Raw genomic sequence first — 23,179 nt, 5'->3', positions numbered from 1 at the left:
TTTCTGGAAAAGTATAATGTTACAGGGTATATACACTAGATTCCTTGATAGGGCGTTGATCCAGGGAACTAGTCTGATTGCCGTATGTGGAGTCGGGAAGGAATTTTTTTCCCCAATGTGGAGCTTACTCTTTGCCACATGGGGTTTTTTTGCCTTCCTCTGGATCAACATGTTAGGGCATGTTAGGTTAGGCTATGGGTTGAACTAGATGGACATATAGTCTTCCTTCAACCTTAATAACTATGTAACTATGTAACAAAAGGGGTTTCATCAACCAAGATATCATTGTTATCAGTATAACGGCGCCGACCTGACACTGTGTGTAGTTACTGAGCAAAATCCTACTGACAGGTTCACTTTAAGGTTTCACCACTTTCCTGTGTAGGATGATTAACCAATCTTTGCTATTCCACCAGTCAAACACAACAGAAACCTACAGAAGTATTAACAAACATCTTTTACCAAACAGCAGATTCAGTATGACCTCCCGCCCAGCTGAGCTGTCACTTCTGTACAGGCAATAGACTGTACCAGCAATCCAAGGTATGCCATGGCCAGAAATCTCCACCAACTTCATCATAGGACGAGCACTGCCCCATGAGGATCCGTCCCTTGCACAAACTCCTATCTTTTTGGACAACCACAAGTCTACAGCCAATAATGACTTTAGTGCAATTCCAAGAAAAGATGGGTTTAATTTCATGCAGTCTTCTTCTGGAAGCAGTTGTTGAGTGGAAGAGGAATTAGAGTCTTTGCGGTGAACTGGACTGTCTGATGTCCGGAGCCTCACTGCCATTTGGTCTATAACATTAGTTTTGTTGGTCATCAAGGACATAAACTCAAACCTTCCATTGGCATTAGGATTACCAGAGCTGGCGGCTCTACTGATTCTTGGACTTGGCATTCTTCTGTTTGTGCTGCTGTTGACCTGTGCAAAGAATAAATAACAGATTTATAGGCACTGTAACAATGCAAATGGATTCATTATACTTGATCTCTCAGCACCAGGCAAAATTAAAACACTTGATCTCCAGTAATCGAGGGTTGCGCAGGTGCATATGTCCTTTATGACCTACCTATATCTAGGACAGAATGTTTAACCGTCATCATAAAAATGGATTCTAGACTGTAAAAGCAGATAGACTACGGAACGGTCACAGAAAGTTGTGAATGACGATAAAACAAGTTCAATAAGGACCTTGATGCCTTTCTTGAATAATAATGTGAAAGGTTATAGGAATGTCTGTGGCGTCGGAGTCGGTATAAAATTGACTGACTCCCACAATATATAATAAATTGGGTTCAGTAGTTCAGAGCAGGATGATTTGGGAAAGTTATAAAATGTCCTATAAATGTCTGTTCTGTTCCTGATCTAAGGATCTCTGCTTTTAGTGGAGATGAATCTGAGATGCACTTTATGTACATGCTCATTAGTGACCAGTGCATGTCACCATGTGCACTTATATTAATCCCACTACATTGCTGAGGATACCATTTTTTTTTGTTAATCCCCCACATAGTTCCAAAGATTGGGCCTTTTTAATTAGTACTACTCTTTATGGTATGTACCAAGGAGGCATGGCTCCTAGGACTCTGGGGCATGTTTTTAGACTGATCTGCATAATTACTCTGTGAGAAAGAATATAAGAATGATTAGTAAATAAAAAGTCCCACAATGCTGAAAACATATGACAAACTTACAGTGGAAAAAAAAAAGCAAAAGGCAAATACTCGGGGCAGTCATGTGAATAAAATAAGACCACAAACTGCCGGCTTATGAGCAGGTGACAGGTCCTCTTTAAACAGGTCTCGCCAGCAACGCATTGAATAGAGATGTGCCGTTTAACCCCTTAAGCCCCAAGGGTGGATTGCACGTTAATTACCCCATTTGTATTGAATGGTAAAGTTGGACTGTTGGAGGGCAAGGCTCCAGCGTTGCAACCTTCCGTTGGTGCCGGACATGGTGTTCGGCCAACTCAGTGGCTTGAAATTGGTTGGTCATAATGGAGAAGTTGCGCCTGTACAAGTAGGGCTGCAAGCATTGCAGGGCCCAAACCATGGCCAGGCACTCGTTCTCTATGGTGGAATAGGCCACTTCCCTCGGCAGGAGCTTCCAGCTTAGGTACAACACGGGGTGCACTTGTTTCTCCGAGTCGACCTGGCTAAGCACAGCACCAAGGCCAAACTCGCTGGGGTCTGTCTGTACTAAGAACGGCTGACTGCTGTCAACTTCCCTTAGCACAGGAGAGCTGCTCAGGGCTGTCTTCAAAGCCCGAAAGGTCCCCTCACAGTCATTTGTCCAATCAACTGTATGGGGTAGGTTTTTATTGGCGAGATCCGTCAAGGGCTTCACAAGGCTACTATAGTTCTGTACAAAGTGACTAGAGTATCCTGCAGTGCCCAAGGACATCAACTGCTTTTTGGTCCTAGGGATGGGCCAGGACGGGATAGTGACCACTTTCCCAGTCTCTGGCCTCATGATACCAACCCTACCCAATGCCCCAGGTAGTGGACTTCGCTCATGCCCATCTGGCACTTCCACAGCTTGATGGTCAGGCGGCCTGCTTGGTGGATGCGCCCGAGCACCTGCTGCAGATGTTCAAGGTGATCCTCCCAGGTGAGAATGAAGATGGCAATGTCATCCAGGTACGCCACCGGGTACCTCTCCATTCCCTGGAGCAAATGGTTGACCATCCGCTGAAATGTGACAGTCCAAAGTGGGTGATAAAGGTGAACTTCTTCTGTGCCTCGGGGCTCAGGGGAATCTGACAATATCTCAGACTCACATCCATAATGCATAGCGCACACCGGCTAACCGCTCAAGCAGCTCCTCGATGTGTGGCATTGGGTGCGCATTGGAGACCGTTATGGCGTTGAGCCTCCTGTAGTCAACACAGAACCGGGTGGTCCAATCCTTCTTTGGAACTAGGACTACAGGCGAGGCCCACGTGCACTTGGACCACTTAATCACCCCCAACTGTAACATCTCTTCGATCTCCTGACGCATGAGGTGCTGCACCTCGTCCGAGATCTGATAGGATGTCCGCCGGATTGGGGTATGATTCCCGGTGTCCACTTCATGTACCACTCTCTCAGTCCTTCCAGGCATGTTGGTATAAACAGCCTGGAAGGATTCTAGTGTTGCTCGGAGCTGCAGCCACTGGTATGCGGATAGCAAGGAGCTTACCTCCACGTCCTCTATGGACCCACCGGCCATCGCTTGGGCTAGCATGTCCATGAGGGGGTCTTCCTCCTCATCCTCAGGCAGGTTGCAGACCGGAAGGATGCAGGCTCCATGTTCCTGATAAGCCTTCATTATATTGACGTGGAAGAAGAGTCTGGTCAAGAGTGACCACGTAGGTGACTGGGTTGAGCTGTTGGTGTATGATGTACAGCAGAGGTGTCAAACTGCAGTCCTCGAGGGCCGCAAACAGGTCATGTTTTCAGGATTTCCTTAGCGTTGCACAAGGTGCTGGAATCATTCTGTGCAGGTGATTAAATTATCACCTGTGCAATACAAGGAAATCCTGAAAACATGACCTGTTTGCGGCCCTCGGGGAATGCAGTTTGACACCTCTGATGTACAGGCCTTCCCAAGCCGTCTGAAGCTTATCCTTTGGCATGGGGACCAGCACTCACACTTTCTGGCCCACCTGGTAGGTCCGCTTCCGGGCATTCTGGTCATACCAGCGCTTCTGGTCCGCCTGGGGCATGCTGTCTTTCACCAACTGCGTCAAGGTCTGCATCTTGTCACAAAACTGCATGACATACTCCACGATGGAGTAGATAAACTTGGCACACACGTGGTCAAATGAAAGTGAGATTTAATTGAAAGAGAGTACATACAATATTGACGTTTCGGTCTCAGGTTAGACCTTCATCAATGTACCTCTCTCAGAGAGGTACATTGATGAAGGTCTAACCTGAGACCGAAACGTCAATATTGTATGTACTCTCTTTCAATTAAATCTCACTTTCATTTGACCACGTGTGTGCCAAGTTTATCTACAACCTAAGTACGGTTTGGGCACCTACTTGTGCACCACAATTTATAGTAGTGCCTACGGCTATCTTCCACATACTCCACGATGGACACTTCTGAAGGGCTTGACTATTCTTCCTAGGATTCCCTTACCAACCAAATGGGTCCCTGGATTCACCTGCCATACAGGAGATCAAAGGGGGAGAACCCCGTCGAGGCCTGCGGAACCTCTCAGTAAGCAAATAGCAGTGTGGGAAGTAACGTTCCCAGTCGCATCCCTGGGACTCATTCAGCAGTTTTAGCATCTGTTTGAGGGTCCTGTTGAATTGCTCACACAAACCATTGGTTTGAGGATTATACACGCTCGATACCAGATGCCGCACCTGCATTTTATTACAGAGAGCCTCCATTAGGCGAGACATGAATCGAGTCCCCTGGTCGGTAAGCATCTCCCTGGGAAATCCTACTCGGGAAAAGATGGCCAAAAGTGCATCCGCCACCTTATCCGGACTAGTTGAGGACAGAGCCACTACCTCCAGATACCGGGTAGCATGGTCTACCACAGTAAGGATGAAAGCTTTCCAGATGTGCTGGTTATGATCAGGGGAGCTTTGGGTGCAGGCCATAACTTTTCCACTCTAACAGGTTAGACAGGAAACAGGAACGCCAGTAGTTTGTTACATCTGTCCCCATTTTGGGCTAATAGAAGTGTTGAGACAGCCGGGACTTAGTTTTGCTGACCCCCAAGTGTCCAGTGAGTGGAAACTCATGGGCAATCCGTAACAACTCACCCCTAAATTGGTAGGGTACGACCAGCTGTCTCTCCCTCAACCACTCCTGTTGGGGTTGACAGGGAACGGTCTCCCGGTACAACCTCCCTTGTTCCCAGAATACCCTCTCCTTATCAGTCTCAGAGGTGGGCTTCTCAGCAAGGTTTCTCAAGGCCTCCAGGCTAGCATCTGAGTGCAGAGCGGCCTGGAACTCCTGGCTGGAGGCAGCCAAAAGCGACATTAAGGACTCGTCCTCATGAGAACCCTCTGGGACCTGATCTGGGTCCCTCGCTGGTTCAGTCATCCCTCTGACTGAGGAGGGTCCAGAAGGCAGGGCGCTACCTGCATTCTGGGCACTCTGACTTCGGGTGACAGCTGCTATATAGACCATCTCCCTGGGGAATACCACAGTCCCATCAGCCTGCTCAGGTATGGGTGCTACCTCCCCCATTACCTCAGGAGAGGTGCTATATATGGGGCAGTTACCATCGGCCAGGTCACCTTCTTTTGTGGCACTGATCAGTCGCACGGCATCACCTTCTTCATGGTTCCCGTGCCTCTCCCCATTCCCCTTAGCACTGACGCTTGCTCCTGTTAGGGGGTCCTCAGCAGTATCACCCCACAGCGAAACATGGCTGAGTAATCCTGTACATCTAGATACATCCTGATCAGGTAAAGCATTAACATTCGCATTCTTAGCAATAACATTACCATAAGTATCAGATCGGTGAGGGGTGTCAGGGACATTATACGCAAACATCCTCCCCAAATCAGTTCCCAACAACACGTTTGTGGGCACGTTTTCGGACACCCCCCACTTCCTTCACCCAGCTCCCGGCCATCGGCAAGGGACAGCAGACGCCCCTAATCTCGGTGACCGTCAGTGTTTTCCCCCGGATAATCTCTTCAGGGGTCATCAGTTCAGGTCGGATGAGGGTTCGCTAGGCCCCAGTGTCCTTGAGGCCGTTAGTGACAGTGTCCCCTACGGGGACACTCTGCAAGTTTTCACAGGCCCTCCCAAAAGCCCCACCCACAAAATGAACTACGGCATTAGGCCCTGAGGCATTGGAATGGGGCTCTTCCTCTGCTTCTCTGGACAAGTGGCGCTGAGGTGTCCAGTCCGACTACAGAAATAACACTTGCGGGGATCTGCTGTTGGCCTGGCGCTGACAAAGGGAACAGGGCCTCCGGAGGGTTGACTTGCAGGGATGGTCGTCGATGGCTTACCCCCTTTCCAGCTGACGGTGACCGGCTTCCGCACCTCCGGTTTACGTTTGGCCTTGTAGGTGACAGCGATGTGCGCTGCTTTAGCCGTATCTTTTGGCTCCCGGTCCATCATGAACTGTCGCACCTCAGCCGGACAAAGGTGTAGGAAATGGTCTTTCACCATTAGGTCCTGCAGCTGCCCAAAGGTGGTCACTGACAGTCCTTGGACCCACTGCTCAAAGTGGGTTCTGAGTCCATGCACATCGCTGTAGCTGTTGTGTGGTCCACATTGGAGGTTCCAGAACTTTTTACGGTAAACCTCAGGAGTCAGTTGGTACTTTTTTTTTTTTTTTTTTTTTTTTTAATCGGGGCCTGCTTGATGGCCTCTGTCTCTATCTTGGTCTCGAGGGAGAGAAGCAAACGCCTCCAGAGATTTTCCTCTGAGCCTTGGAGTCAAATATCAGGCCCATTGGTCCTCCGGCAGCTAGTACTGTATGCACGATCTCTCAGATCCCCGCAGAAATATGTCCAAGTCCCCATCCTTTTCCATCATTGGAAAGCGCTCTGGCCGGGGTTTAAAGACTGTTGCATTATTGGACTCACAGCTCTGTGGGGTAGATGGTGCTACCCCAGATAGGGCACATCTCCAGAACATGGTCACTCCAAGCTTGAGCCTCTCGTTCAGCTTTTCGCTGGGTGTGGGCCTGCAGCTCTTCCAGCTCGGCCTCGGCCTGTCAATCGGCAGCTTTCCGCTCTTGGAATTGCAGGATCAGCTTCAGACGTCCCTCACGATCGACTGCGTGGAATTGTTTCAAGGCCACCCGCAAGTGGGGGTTCACCCTACCCTGGTTGCGAGTAGGGCTGGCATTCACCAGTTGAACCTCCGCAGCACCACCATCTGCACTTGGGTTGGCTTCTGGGCCACCAGGGCTCCGGTGACGGACTGGCTCCGCGGCACATTGCATCAGTGGCGCAATCATTTGGTGCCTGGTTTTGCCCCTGGAGTCGATCTGTTTCGTTGTGCAAAGGGCAATAAGAGTGTCCTTGGACTGCCAATTATACCAGGCCTCTCCAAGCATAGGCATAATTGCCAAATAAAAGAGAGGACAGAAAAATGAAGAGGGGTAGGGGGTTAACTGCTACACATACAGTATTGTATCAGATCTAATAAACACCGAGTTCGATCTTCAAAACTTTTTGCGCAGGGTCCTCGCAAGAACCGTGCAAATTTTTTTTTGTGAGAGGAATGATTGCTAAAACCAGCTCACTAATGCTCTATGATCTCAATGCTCTGCCACCAATTTATCAGGGTAAACCCAACTTTTATCTCAGTTCCAGTTAGGTACTTGGAGCCCTTTGGCACCCCCTTACCCTAAGGTCAGTCAGGGAACTGCACTTAGGACAAGCAGTCGCCGGAAAGGCTACCTTGTCACGTACTGGCCATCGGGCACTCTGCAGCGAGGGCGGTATGTGTATCACCAGTCCCAGGCCGGGAATACACACGAACCTTCGATCCGTTACTGCCAGGGTTCCCAATACACCAGGACGCCACGCTGCCACCAGTCTCTCGTTTGATACCAAAGCCTATATCGGGTCAGGAAACAACCCAAGGTAGCGGGATATTGCGCAGAGTACGTGACTTTCCGATCATAGAGCAAAAGAACGAAACTAGTAAATTTATAAGTTTGCTCAAGAACATATATCGACAGTATTTACAAAAATACAAGATCTATTACAAAAGGGAGAAAAAATACAATATGTACAGACAGTTAGAAATAAAAGGGATTAAAATATGAAACTTATCCTATCTTAGTCACTGGTATGACGTGTCGATAAAGGGGAGGACAGACTTCTCAAGAAATGAATCAGCAGCACAGTGTTGTCTAGCAGACTCTCCGGCATCTGACACCTCCCAAAACGTACATTTCGGGTTTATGCTTTGGCCACAAAACTAGAAACTTCTACCTCGCCAACCTAAATGGTGGGCCATGTTCAAGGGGGTACACCTATTTTGGAAGAATATTAAAACACTTCTACGTTCTATATCTTTAGCTGAAAAGCTCACAGAGTGACGATAGGGGCATTAGACTTTCCCCTGCGCATTTACCATTCATTTGAAACGAAACATGGCATATCTGCGTGTTACTCGGGGGCAGAAACTCAGTTCCCAGATTTCTGAAGGCCCTAAAGGCCACAAAACGTTGCCATGCGTAGCCCCAATCACCTTGATCTTGGAAATCTATTTTTCCTGTCTCTACGATTATTGTGTGTTATGGAATTCGACCTGAAATATTATGCCTGATGGACACAGGAAGTTTTGGAGGGAAAAAATAAACCTCCTTAAAGGGAAGGTGCCGCAATTTTTTTTTGTTTTAAAAATTATTGTTTATATAAACAATTATTTTTAATACAATTTTTTTTTTTTTTAACTTTAATATCTTTTTTTATTATTAACCCCCTTTAACCCCAAGGGTTGTTTGCACGGTTAACCCCTTCAAGTTGCGGCCCTTTTTCATTTTTGCGTTTTCGTTTTTCACTTCCCTCCTTCCCTGAGCCATAACTTTTTTATTTTTCCGTCAATATGGTCATGTGAGGGCTTATTTTTTGCGGGACAAGTTGTACTTTTGAACGACACCATTGGTTTTACCATGTCTTTTACTAGAAAACGGGAAAAAAATTCCAAGTGCGGTGAAATTGCAAAAAAAGTGCAATCCCACACTTGTTTTTTGTTTGGCTTTTTTGCTAGGTTCACTAAATGCTAAAACTAACCTGCCATTATGATACTCTAGGTCATTACGAGTTCATAGACACCTAACATGACTAGGTTATTTTTTATCTAAGTGGTGAAAAAAAATTCCAAACTATGCTAAAAAAAAAAAAAAAAAGGGCCATTTTCCGATACCCGTAGCGTCTCCATTTTTCGTGATCTGGGGTCAGGTGAGGGCTTGTTTTTTGCGTGCCGAGCTGATGTTTTTAATGATACCATTTTTGCACAGATACGTTTTTTTGATCGCCCGTTATTGCATTTTAATGCAATGTCGCGGCAACCAAAAAAACGTAATTCTGGCGTTTCGGATTTTTTTCTCGCTTTTTTTTTTATGGTTTTATTTAGGATGGGGCGAAAGGGGGGTGATTTAAACTTTTATATTTTTTATATTTTTTTCATATTTTTAAAAACATTTTTTTTTTACTTGTGCCATGCTTCAATAGCCTCCATGGGAGGCTAGAAGCTGGCACAGCCTGATCGGCTCTGCTACATAGCAGCGATCATCAGATCGCTGCTATGTAGCAGAAATGCAGGTGTGCTGTGAGCGCCGACCACAGGGGGGCGCTCACAGCAGACCTGCATCAGTAACCATAGAGGTCTCAAGGACCTCTATGGTTACCTTCCTGATGCATCGCCGACCCCCGATCATGTGACGGGGGTCGGCGATGACGTCATATCCGCCCGCCCGGCCGGATGCGGTAGTTAAATGCCGCTGTCTGTGTTTGACAGTGGCATTTAACAGGTTAATAGCGGCGGGTGAATAGCGATTTCACCCGCCGCTATTGCGCGCACATGTCAGCTGTACAAAACAGCTGATATGTCGCGACTTTGATGTGGGCTCACCGTCGGAGCCCACATCAAAGGGGGATTCACGGCATGCGCAGTACTAGTATGGCGCATGTCGTGAAGGGGTTAATGACCAGGCCAATTTTTACAATTCTGACCAGTCCCTTTATGAGGTTATAACTCTGGAACGCTTCAACGGATCCCAGTGATTCTGAAACTGTTTTCTCATGACATATTGTACTTCATGACAGTGGTAACATTTCTTTGATATTACCTGCGTTTATTTCTGAAAAAAAGGAAATTTGGCGAAAATTTAGAAAATTTCGCAATTTTCCATCTTTGAATTTTTATGCAATAAAATTACAGAGATATATGTCACACAAAATACTTAATAAGTAACATTTCCCACATGTCTAATTTACATCAGCACAATTTTGGAACCCCAATTTTTTTTTTGGTAGGGAGTAAAAAGGGTTAAAAGTTGACCAGCAATTTCTCATTTTTACAAAACAATTTTTTCTTTTAGGGACCACATCTCATTTGAAGTTATTTTGAGGGGTCTATATGATAGAAAATACCCAAGTGTGACACCATTCTAAAAACTGCACCCCTCAAGGTGCTCAAAACCACATTCAAGAAGTTTATTAACCCTTCAGGTGTTTCACAGGAATTTTTGGAATGTTTAAATAAAAATGAACATTTAACTTTTTTTTCACAAAAAATTTACTTCAGCTCCAATTTGTTTTATTTTACCAAGGGTAACAGGAGAAAATGGACCCCAAAAGTTGTTGTACAATTTGTCCTGAGTACGCCGATACCCCATATGTGGGGGTAAACCACTGTTTGGGCGCATGGGAGAGCTCGGAAGGGAAGGAGCGCCGTTTGACTTTTCAATGCAAAATTGACAGGAATTGAGATGGGACGCCATGTTGCGTTTGGAGAGCCCCTGATGTGCCTAAACATTGAAAACCCCTACAAGTGACAACATTTTGGAAAGTAGACCCCCTAAGGAACTTAATTAGAGGTGTGGTTAACACTTTGACCCACCAAGTGCTTCACAGAAGTTTATAACGCAGAACCGTAAAAATAAAAAAATCATATTTTTTCACAAAAATTATATTTTCGCCCCCAATTTTTTTTTTTCCCAAGGGTAAGAGAAGAAATTGGACCCCAAAAGTTGTTGTACAATTTGTCCTGAGTACGCCGATACCCCATATGTGAGGGTAAACCACTGTTTGGGCGCATGGGAGGGCTCAGAAGGGAAGGAGCGCCATTTGGAATGCAGACTTAGATGGAATGGTCTGCAGGCGTCACATTGCGTTTGCAGAGCCCCTAATGTACCTAAACAATAGAAACCCCCCACAAGTGACACCATTTTGGAAAGTAGACCCCCTAAGGAACTCATCTAGATGTGTTGTGAGAGCTTTGAACCCCAAAGTGTTTCACTACAGTTTATAACGCAGAGCCGTGCAAATAAAAAAAAAAATTTTTTCCACAAAAATTATTTTTTAGCCCCCCGTTTTGTATTTTTCCAAGGGTAACCGGAGAAATTGGACCCTAAATGTTGTTGTCCAATTTGTCCTGAGTACGCTGATACCCCATATGTTGGGGTGAACCCCTGTTTGGGCACATGGGAGAGCTCGGAAGGGAAGGAGCACTTTTACTTTTTCAACGCAGAATTGGCTGGAATTGAGATCGGACGCCATGTCGCGTTTGGAGAGCCCCTGATGTGCCTAAACAGTGGAAACCCCCCAATTATAACTGAAACCCTAATCCAAACACACCCCTAGCCCTAATCCCAACCGTAAATGTAATCCAAACCCTAACTTTAGCCCTAACCCTAACTTTAGCCCCAACCCTAACTGTAGCCTTAACCCTAGCCCCAACCCTAGCCCTAAACCTAGCCCTAAACCTAATGGGAAAATGGAAATAAATACATTTTTTAATTTTTTAATTTTTCCCTAACTAAGGGGGTGATGAAGGGGGGTTTGATTTACTTTTATAGCGTGTTATTTAGCGGATTTTTATGATTGGCAGCCATCACACACTGAAAGACGCTTTTTATTGCAAAAAATATTTTTTGCGTTACCACATTTTGAGAGCTGTAATTTTTCCATATTTTCGTCCACAGAGTCATGTGAGGTCTTGTTTTTTGCGGGACGAGTTGACGTTTTTATTGGCAACATTTTCGGGCACGTGACATTTTTTGATCGCTTTTTATTCCGATTTTTGTGAGGCAGAATGACCAAAAAACAGCTATTCATGAATTTCTTTTGGGGAAGGCGTTTATACCGTTCCGCGTTTGGTAAAATTGATAAAGCAGTTTTATTCTTCGGGTCAGTACGATTACAGCGATACCTCATTTATATCATTTTTTTGTGTTTTGGCGCTTTTATACGATAAAAACTATTTTATAGAAAAAATTATTTTGGCATCCCTTTATTCTCAGGACTATAACTTTTTTATTTTTTTGCTGATGCTGTATGGCGGCTCGTTTTTTGCGAGACAAGATGACGTTGTCAGCGGTACCATGGTTATTTATATCTGTCTTTTTGATCGCGCGTTATTCCACTTTTTGTTCGGCGGTAGGATAATAAAGCGTTGTTTTTTGCCTCTTTTTCTTACGGTGTTTACTGAAGGGGTTAACTAGTGGGATAGTTTTATAGGTTGGGTCGTTGCGGATGCGGCGATACTAAATATGTGTACTTTTATTGTTTTTTTTTTTATTATTTAGATAAAGAAATGTATTTATGGGAATAATATTTTTTTTTCTTTATTTAGGAATTATTATTTATTTTTATTTTTTTTACACATGTGTAATTTTTTTTTACTTTTTTTACTTTGTCCCAGGGGGGACATCACAGATCGCTGATCTGACAGTTTGCACAGCACTCTGTCAGATCAGCGATCTGACTTGCAGCACTGCAGGCTTACCAAGCGCCTGCTCTGAGCAGGCACTTGGTAAGCCACCTCCCTCCCTGCAGGACCCGGATGCCGCGGCAATTTTGGATCCGGGCCTGCTGCAGGGAGGAGACGTAAGAGATAGTCTTGAGCGAAACGGATCGGACAAATTCAAAAGTCGCCGACGTTTGGCAAAGTCGGGTTTCATGAAACCCGACCCTAGTGTGGGATCGGCCATGCGGTCGGCGATCTTCGCGCCGAAGTCGCGTTTCGTATGACACGTTTGGCGCCATTTTTTCAGCCAATGAAGTAGCGTGGGCAGAGTGATGACATAGGTCTTAGGGGCGTGGATGCTTATCGCCATCTTCTCGCTTGTGCGCTGTAGCGATTTGCAATGTGTAACACCAGCTTTTCTGTTCAGGGACGGAGGGAATAGAGGGGGAGAGAGGGAGAGGGAAAAAAAAAAAATAGATTTCCCATTGACTTTGCATTGGGTTTCGGTCGATCCCCGACTTTTCGCCATAATCGGCCGATTTCACTCGACTTTTGAGATAGTCAGGTTTTGCGAAACCCGACTCGACCCTAAAAAAGTAAAAGTCGCTCAGCCTGCGCGATGCTTCCCTATACCGCCGACACACCGCGATCATGATTGATCACGGTGTGCCGGGGGTTAATGTGCCGGGAGCGGTCCGTGACCGCTCCTGGCATATTGTGTCAGATGTCAGCTGCGATAGGCAGCTGACACCCGGCCGCGCTCCCCCCGAGAGCGCGGCCGATCGCGTATGACGTACTATCCCGTCAGTGGTCATACGGGCCCACCCCACCTCAACGGGATAGTACGTCATATGTCAGAAAGGGGTTAATTATTTTTTCAGCCACTCCACGCTGCCATTTTGCTTTGCAGGAGTGTAAGAGTCCCAGCACGACACTTACACTCTTGTAAATACGGCAGCCCTGGGTATAGGAGGCTGCGGTCGGCGTCTGACCTGGCCATGCCTCCTGAGCCGTCCACATCACAGCAGAGGCAGGAGATTGGCGCCATCTTTCTGGAGTATCTGTGAGCTCCACGTGAGAGCTGTGCTGTTGGAGGGGCAGCTCCATCTGTCCCCCCCTTCACACTGTCAGCAGCGGCCATTCCCTGTCCTCTTCTGTGCTGTGGGTGAGCTGGCTGTAATCTCTAGAATCGCTAGAGAAAGTGAAGGAGTGCTGCGGTCTGATGTCCTCTTATCAGGAGCTGCAGAAAGGTGACAGAGGGGGGAGGGGGAGAATCTCTGTGCTGCTCCGACCCTGCCTCTCACTGCAGCTCCCCATCAGGACATCAGACCATGTATCTAATTCTATACAGTGCTGAGCCGTGTAATCCTGTACTGTGTGATACTGAATGCTGACCCGTGTATATAATCCTCTCCTATGTGATACTGACGGCTGACCCGTGTATCTAATCCTCCTGTGTGATACTGTCTGCTGAGCCATGTATCTATGTGATACTGTATACTGAGCCGTGTATCTAATCCTCTCCTATGTGATACTGACTGCTGAGCCGTGTATCTAATCCTATACTGTGATACTGTGCTGAGCCGCATATCTAATCCTATACTGTGTGATACTGTCTGTTGAGCCGTGTATCTAATCCTCTCCTATGCACTCCTCTCCCCCCTGCATGTCTTTCCCCATTGCACACACAGCTCAGTGCGTGCGATAACAGGAGCTGCGGGGGTCATGCTGTATTATGGCATGTGTGATCTATATGACGGTATTATATGTGATCTGTATGGTGGTATTGTTTGATCAGTGTTGTGGAATGATGTAAAAGCTATACGATGGTATTATATGAGAACTATATTGTGGAATTTTGTGTGATCTATGTGGCAGTATTATGTGAGAATTATATGGTGGTATTGTGTGTGATCTATATGGCGGTATGTGAGAAGTATATGGTGGCATGTGATTACACTATGGCGGCATTATATGTGATCCATATGGTGGTAGTATGTGAGAACTATTTGGCTATGTTCACACCTTGCGTCGGGTCCCTGCGGGTTCTCCCGCAGCGGATTTGATAAATCTGCAGGGCAAAACAACTGCGGTTCTCCCTGCAGATTTATCGCGGTTTGTTCCGCGTTTTCCGCTGCGGGTTTCCGCCTATACTATTGATGCTGCATATGCAGCAATATGCAGCATCAATAGTAATGTTAAAAATAATAAAAATTGGTTATACTCACCCTCTGATGTCCGGATCTCCTGGGCGCTGCACCCGGCGGTCCGGTTCCTAAGATGCTGTGGGAGAAGGACCCTTCGTGACGTCACGGTCATGTGACCGCGAAGTCACCGCAGGTCCTGGTCGCACAGCAACTCTGACCGGACGGCCGCGTGCAGCGCCCAGGAGCTCCGGACATCAGAGGGTGAGTATAACCAGATTTTTTATTTTTTAACCCCAAATATGGTTCCCAGGGCCTGGAGGAGAGTCTCCTCTCCTCCACCCCGGGTACCACCCGCACATTATCCGCTTACTTCCCGCAACGTGGGCACAGCCCCATGCGGGAAGTAAGCGGTTCAATGTATTCCTATGGGTGCAGAATCGCAGCGATTCTGCACAAAGAAGTGACATGCTGCGGGTTGTAAACCACTGCGTTCCCGCGCGGTTTTTCCCGCAGCATGTGCACAGCGGTTTGCGGTTTCCATAGGGTTTACATGTTACTGTAAACGCTATGGAAACTGCTGCGGACCCGCAGCATCAAAATCGCGGCGGTTCCGCGGTAAAAACTGCTAAGTGTGAATATAGCCTTTGACTGTATATTGTGTGATCTATTTGACGGTATTATGTGATCTGTATGGCGGCATTATGTGAGAACACTATGGCGGTATTGTGTGATCTATATGTCGGTATTATGTGAGAACACTATGGCGTCGTTATTTGCGATCTATATGATGGTATGTGAGATCTATTGGACAGTATTATGTGTGATCTGTATGGCGGTATTGTGTGATCTATATGACGGTATTATGCGAGAACACTATGGCGTCTTTATTTGCGATCTATATGATGGTATGTGAGAACTATAGGACAGTATTATGTGTGATCTGTATGGCAGTATTATCTTCATAAAGAGGACCCATTCTAGGGTGGTTCTGGTTGAGCAGCTGCACACGGGTCTGGGGTAATAGAGGGGGCAGCATGACCTACAGTTAGGTGCAGTCAGGGGAGGGCTGGTGAGGCAGCTGAAGAGAGGGGTCTCATTTTTATCATTACTATATGGCTACATTTCCCCCCAGCCTGCTTCACAGCGTCACCCCAGACTGCGCCTGTCACTTCGCTTTCACACATCGCAGGACAGGATCTGAGGAGGGGAATGGGGTCTTTGCATGCATAGTCTGGATCATAACAGACCAAATCCGCAGATATGTTTACTGGATTTCTGTGGAGCAGACGGTCCATCCATGTGTATAAAAGACAGCATCCATGTACAATCCCTGGCTGCTCCGAGCACCGAACAGGGTGCCCCCCATAGACCAGTACACTGCTATCCTGAAATACTCTGTGCTGCTGTCACCCTGCTCCCTCCACCATCTATCTCCCAGAATCCTTGCTGCCTGCCATCCTCGGTGACTGTCTACTTGTCAGTATTAGGCTGCCGTCACACTAGCAGTATTTGGTCAGTATTTTACATCAGTATTTGTAAGCCAAAACCAGGAGTGGAACAAATAGAGGAAAAGTATAATAGAAACATATGCACCACTTCTGCATTTATCACCCACTCCTGGTTTTAGCTTACAAATACTGATGTAAAATACTGACCAAATACTGATAGTGTGACGGCAGCCTAACTTTGCAATCACCAACAAAATGGCTGCTCATTGGGTTCCTGAATATCATCCTCTCTTATCCCTTACGCTTCTTTCACACTAGCGTCGGTACGGGGCCGCCGCAATGCATCGGCGCGACGTAGCGACGCATGTTGTGAAAATTTGGCACGATGTGGGCAGTGGATGCAGTTTTTCAACGCATCCGCTGCCCATTGTAAAGTCTGGGGTGGAGAGGGCGGAGTTCAGGCCGTGCATGCGCGGTAGGAAATGGCGGATGCGACGTACAAAAAACTGTTGCATTGAACTTTTTCTGTGACGACGGTCCGCCGAAACACGACGCATCCAGTGCACGACGTATGGAACGTGTGGTCATCTGTCGGCAATACAAGTTTATGGGAAAAAAACGCATTTGCAGGATCCGTTTTTTTCCCAAAACGACAGATTGCGATGGATGCCAAATGACGCAAGTGTGAAAGTAGCCTTAGCAAACACCCAGAAGGGGAGGAGTGGGGTGATATCACACACATCAGCAGACTCCGCCCATAATTACTGCAGTGCAGTAATGTGAGCTAGTTGTAAACTAGGTTTTTCAGTAGCCGCTCCCCCTACTGTTTAAAAGTGGAGAAGCCAAACTTTTTCAAATTATTTTTCATATTATACTAAATTATAAACAAATGATAATATTTTTTAACCCCTTCATGACCCAGCCTATTTTGACCTTAATGACCTGGCCGTTTTTTGCAATTCTGACCAGTGTCCCTTTATGAGGTAATAACTCAGGAACGCTTCAACGGATCCTAGCGGTTCTGAGATTGTTTTTTCGTGACATATTGGGCTTCATGTTAGTGGTAAATTTAGGTCAATAAATTCTGCGTTTATTTGTGATAAAAACGGAAATTTGGCGAAAATTTTGAAAATTTCGCAATTTTCACATTTTGAATTTTTATTCTGTTAAACCAGAGAGTTATGTGACACAAAATAGTTAATAAATAACATTTCCCACATGTCTACTTTACACCAGCACAATTTTGGAAACAAAATTTTTTTTTGCTAGGAAGTTATAAGAGTTAAAATTTGACCAGCGATTTCTCATTTTTACAACGAAATTTACAAAACCATTTTTTTTAGGGACCACCTCACATTTGAAGTCAGTTTGAGGGGTCTATATGGCTGAAAATACCCAAAAGTGACACCATTCTAAAAAATGCACCCCTCAAGGTGCTCAAAACCACATTCAAGAAGTTTTTTAACCCTTCAGGTGCTTCACAGCAGCAGAAGCAACATGGAAGGAAAAAATGAACATTTAACTTTTTAGTCACAAAAATTATCTTTTAGCAACATTTTTTTTATTTTCCCAATGGTACAAGGAGAAACTGAACCACGAAAGTTGTTGTCCAATTTGTCCTGAGTACGCTGATACCTCATATGTGGGGGTAAACCACTGTTTGGGCGCACGGCAGGGCTTGGAAGGGAAGGAGCGCCATTTGACTTTTTGAATGAAAAATTGGCTCCACTCTTTAGCGGACACCATGTCACGTTTGGAGAGCCCCCGTGTGCCTAAAAATTGGAGCTCCCCCACACGTGACCCCATTTTGGAAACTAGACGCCCCAAGGAACTTATCTAGATGCATAGTGAGAACTTTGAACCCCCGGGGGCTTCACAAATTGATCCGTAAAAATGAAAAAGTACTTTTTTTTCACAAAAAAATTCTTTTAGCCTCAATTTTTTTCATTTTCACATGGGCAACAGGATAAAATGGATCCTAAAATTTGTTGGGCAATTTCTCATGAGTACACCGATACCTCACATGTGGGGGTAAACCACTGTTTGGGCACATGGTAAGGTTCGGAAGGGAAGGAGCGCCATTTGACTTTTTGAATGAAAAATTATCTCCATCGTTAGCGGACACCATGTCGTGTTTGGAGAGCCCCCGTGTGCCTAAACATTGGAGCTCCCCCACAAATGACCCCATTTTGGAAACTAGACCCCCCAAGGAACTTATCTAGATGCATATTGAGCACTTTAAACCCTCAGGTGCTTCACAAATTGATCTGTAAAAATGAAAAAGTACTTTTTTTTTCACAAAAAAATTATTTTCGCCTCAGTTTTTCATTTTCACATGGGCAATAGGATAAAATGAATCCTAAAATTTGTTGGGCAATTTCTCCCGAGTACGCCGATACCTCATATGTGGGGGTAAACCACTGTTTGGGCACACGGCAGGGCTCGGAAGGGAAGGCGCGCCATTTGACTTTTTGAATGGAAAATTAGCTCCAATTGTTAGCGGACACCATGTCGCGTTTGGAGAGCCCCTGTGTGCCTATGCATTGGAGCTCCCCCACAAGTGACCCCATTTTGGAAACTAGACCCCCCAAGGAACTTATCTAGATGCATATTGAGCACTTTAAACCCCCAGGTGCTTCACAGAAGTTTATAATGCAGAGCCATGAAAATAAAAAATAATTTTTCTTTCCTCAAAAATGATTTTTAGCCTGGAATTTCCTATTTTGCCAAGGGTAATAGGAGAAATTGGACCGCAAATGTTGTTGTCCAGTTTGTCCTGAGTACGCTGATACCCCATATGTGGGGGTAAACCACTGTTTGGGCGCACGGCAGGGCTCGGAAGGGAAGGCGCGCCAATTGGCTTTTTAAATGGAAAATTAGCTCCAATCATTAGCGGACACCATGTCACGTTTGGAGAGCCCCTGTGTGCCTAAACATTGGAGATCCCCCACAAATTACCCCATTTTGGAAACTAGATCCCCAAAGGAACTAATCTAGATGTGTGGTGAGGACTTTGAACTTCCAAGTGCTTCACAGAAGTTTATAACGCAGAGCCATGAAAATAAAATAAAAATTTTATTTTCTCTAAAATAATTTTTTAGCCCAGAATTTTTTATTTTCCCAAGGGTTACAGGAGAAATTGGACCCCAAAAGTTGTTGTCCAGTTTCTCCTGAGTACGCTGATACCCCATATGTGGGGGTAAACCACTGTTTGGGCACATGTCGGGGCTCGGAAGTCAAGTAGTGACGTTTTGAAATGCAGACTTTGATGGAATGGTCTGCGGGCGTCACGTTGCGTTTGCAGAGCCCCTGGTGTGCCTAAACAGTAGAAACCCCCCACAAGTGACCCCATTTTGGAAACTAGACCCCGAAAGGAACTTATCTAGATGTGAGGTGAGCACTTTGAACCCCCAAGTGCTTCACAGAAGTTTATAACACAGAGCAGTGAAAATAATAAATACGTTTTCTTTCCTCAAAAATAATTTTTTAGCCCAGAATTTTTTATTTTCCCAAGGGTTACAGGAGAAATTGGACCCCAAAAGTTGTTGTCCAGTTTCTCCTGAGTACGCTGATACCCCATATGTGGGGGTAAACCACTGTTTGGGCACATGTCGGGGCTCGGAAGTCAAGTAGTGACGTTTTGAAATGCAGACTTTGATGGAATGGTCTGCGGGCGTCACGTTGCGTTTGCAGAGCCCCTGGTGTGCCTAAACAGTAGAAACCCCCCACAAGTGACCCCATTTTGGAAACTAGACCCCCCAAGGAACTTATCTAGATATGTGGTGAGCACTTTGAACCCCCAAGTGCTTCACAGACGTTTACAACGCAGAGCCGTGAAAATAAAAAATCATTTTTCTTTCCTCAAAAATGATGTTTTAGCAAGCAATTTTTTATTTTCTCAAGGGTAACAGGAGAAATTGGACCCCAGTAATTGTTGCCCAGTTTGTCCTGAGTACGCTGATACCCCATGTGTGGGGGTAAACCACTGTTTGGGCACATGTCGGGGCTCGGAAGTCAAGTAGTGACGTTTTGAAATGCAGACTTTGATGGAATGGTCTGCGGGCGTCACGTTGCGTTTGCAGAGCCCCTGGTGTGCCTAAACAGTAGAAACCCCCCACAAGTGACCCCATTTTGGAAACTAGACCCCCCAAGGAACTTATCTAGATATGTGGTGAGCACTTTGAACCCCCAAGTGCTTCACAGACGTTTACAACGCAGAGCCGTGAAAATATAAAATCATTTTTCTTTCCTCAAAAATGATGTTTTAGCAAGCAATTTTTTATTTTCTCAAGGGTAACAGGAGAAATTGGACCCCAGTAATTGTTGCCCAGTTTGTCCTGAGTACACTGATACCCCATATGTGGGGGTAAACCACTGTTTGGGCACACGTCGGGGCTCGGAAGGGAAGGAGCACCATTTGACTTTTTGAATAAAAGATTGGCTGGAATCAATGGTGGCGCCATGTTGCGTTTGGAGACCCCCTGATGTGCCTAAACAGTGGAAACCCCTCAATTCTAACGCCAACACACCCCTAACCCTTATCCCAACTGTAGCCGTAACCCTAACCACAACCCTAACCCCAACACACCCCTAACCCTAACCACAACCCTAATTCCAACCCAACCCTAACCCTAAGGCTATGTACCCACGTTGCGGATTCGTGTGAGATTTTTCCGCACCATTTTTGAAAAATCCGCGGGTAAAAGGCACTGCGTTTTACCTGCGGATTTACTGCGGATTTCACCTGCGGATTCCTATTGAGGAATAGGTGTAAAACGCTGCGGAATCCGCACAAAGAATTGATATGCTGCGGAAAATACAACGCAGCGTTTTCGTGCGGTATTTTCCGCACCATGGGCACAGCGGATTTGGTTTTCCATAGGTTTACATGGTACTGTAAACCTGATGGAACACTGCTGCGGATATCCGCAGCGGCCAATCCGCTGCGGATCCGCAGCCAAATCCGCACCGTGTGCACATAGCCTAATTCTAAAGGTATGTGCACACGCTGCGGAAAACGCTGCGGATCCGCAGCAGTTTCCCATGAGTTTACATTTCAATGTAAACCTATGGGAAACAAAAATCGCTGTACACATGCTGCGGAAAAACTGCACGGAAACGCAGCGGTTTACATTCCGCAGCATGTCACTTCTTTCTGCGGATTCCACAGCGGTTTTACAACTGCTCCAATAGAAAATCGCAGTTGTAAAACCGCAGTGAAATGCGCAGAAAAACCGCGGTAAATCTGCCATAAATCCGCAGCGGTTTAGCACTGCGGATTTATCAAATCCGCTGCGGAAAAATCCGCAGAGGACCAGAATACGTGTGCACATATCGAAACCCTAACCCTACCCCTACCCCTACCCCTACCCCTAACCCTAACCCTACCCCTACCCCTAACCCTAACCCTAACCCTAACTCTAACTCTAACTCCAACCTTAGTGGAAAAAAAAAAAAATTCTTTATTTTATTATTGTCCCTATCTATGGGGGACAAATGGGGGGGGTCATTTACTGTTTTTTTATTTTGACCACTGTGATAGATTATATCACAGTGATCAAAATTCACATTGGAACGAATCTGCCGGCCGGCAGATTCGGCGGGCGCACTGCGCATGCGCCCGCCATTTTGGAACATTGCGGCGCTCGGGGAAGAAGACGGACGGACCCCGCCAGGATCGGTAAGTATAAGGGGGGGAGATCAGGGCACAGGGGGGGGAGATCAGGGCACGGGGGGGCGTCGGAGCACGGGGGGGGAGGGATCGGAGCATGGGGGAGAGTGATCGGTGTGCGGGCGGGTGGATCGGTGTGCAGGGGGGGTGGATCGGTGTGCAGGGGGGGTGGATCGGAGCAGGGGGGGTGGATCGGAGCACGGGGGGGGATCGGAGTGCGGGGGGGTTTGATTGGAGCACGGGGGGTGTGATTGGAGCACGGGGGGAGCGGACAGGAGGACGGGGGAGCGGAGCACAGGACGGAGGGGAGCGGGCCACAGATCGGGGGGCTGGGGGGGCGATCGGAGGGGTGGGGTGGGGGCACATTAGTATTTCCAGCCATGGCCGATGATATTGCAGCATCGGCCATGGCTGGATTGTAATATTTCACCATTTTTTTAGGTGAAATATTACAAATCGCTCTGATTGGCAGTTTCACTTTCAACAGCCAATCAGAGCGATCGTAGCCACGAGGGGGTGAAGCCACCCCCCCTGGGCTAAACTACCACTCCCCCTGTCCCTGCAGATCGGGTGAAATGGGAGTTAACCCTTTCACCCGATCTGCAGGGACGCGATCTTTCTGTGACACAGCATATGCGTCACAGGTCGGATTGGCACCGACTTTCATGACGCATACTCTGTGTCACAGGTCGGGAAGGGGTTAAGAAAATGTAAAAGTTAATTATTTACATTTTTTTCAATTGCTGTAAAAAAATTTTTTTGGATGGCACCTTCCCTTTAAGCTCTGCCAAAGCTGGCATGCAACAAAAGTGACCATTTGGCTGAAGGAAAAGGGAAGCGGACAGAATTTCAAAGAGGGAGACTAAAGGTACCGTCACATTAAGCGACGCTGCAGCGATATAAACAACGAGCCGATCGCTGCAGTGTCGCTGTTTAGTCGTTGTGTGGTCGCTGGAGAGCTGTCACACAAACAGCTCTCCAGCGACCAACGATGCCGAAGTCCCCGGGTAACCAGGGTAAACATCGGGTTACTAAGCGCAGGGCCGCGCTTAGTAACCCGATGTTTACCCTGGTTACTATTGTAAAAAAAAAAAAAAAAAAAAAACAGTACATACTTACATTCCGGTGTCTGTCGCGTCCCCCGGCGTCAGCTTCCCTGCACTGAGTAAGCGCCGGCCGTAAAGCAGAGCGGTGACGTCACCGCTGTGCTCTGCTTTACGGCCGGCGCTGACACAGTGCAGGGAAGCTGACGCCGGGGGACGCGACAGACACCAGAATGTAAGTATGTAGTGGTTTGTTTTTTTACATTTACAATGGTAACCAGGGTAAATATCGGGTTACTAAGCGCGGCCCTGCGCTTAGTAACCCGATGTTTACCCTGTTTACAAGTCAACACATCGCTGGATCGGCGTCACACACGCTGATTCAGCGATGTCAGCGGGTGATCCAGCGACGAAATAAAGTTCTTGACTTCTAGCTCCGACCAGCGATGTCACAGCAGGATCCT

The 23,179-nt window shown here is 46.6% G+C and overlaps 1 protein-coding gene across 2 annotated transcripts in view; it reads right to left on the bottom strand.

Annotated features, from left to right (window-relative positions):
* PLPP6 (phospholipid phosphatase 6) overlaps nt 1–23,179 on the bottom strand; it is a 73,840-nt gene that overhangs the window by 27,413 nt on the left and 23,248 nt on the right. For both annotated transcript variants that reach the window (XM_069737222.1, XM_069737223.1), the window contains one exon: nt 463–928. In XM_069737222.1, the coding sequence (XP_069593323.1) occupies nt 463–904 (442 nt within the window). In that variant the 5' untranslated portion in view covers nt 905–928. The remainder of the gene's footprint in view (nt 1–462; nt 929–23,179) is intronic.

Source organism: Ranitomeya imitator, chromosome 8 (assembly GCF_032444005.1).
Source record: "Ranitomeya imitator isolate aRanImi1 chromosome 8, aRanImi1.pri, whole genome shotgun sequence".
In the NCBI taxonomy this organism is placed as follows: Eukaryota; Metazoa; Chordata; class Amphibia; order Anura; family Dendrobatidae; genus Ranitomeya; species Ranitomeya imitator.
The sequence above is the reverse complement of the archived record's forward strand: the minus strand, read 5'-3'. Positions and strand labels throughout refer to the sequence as shown.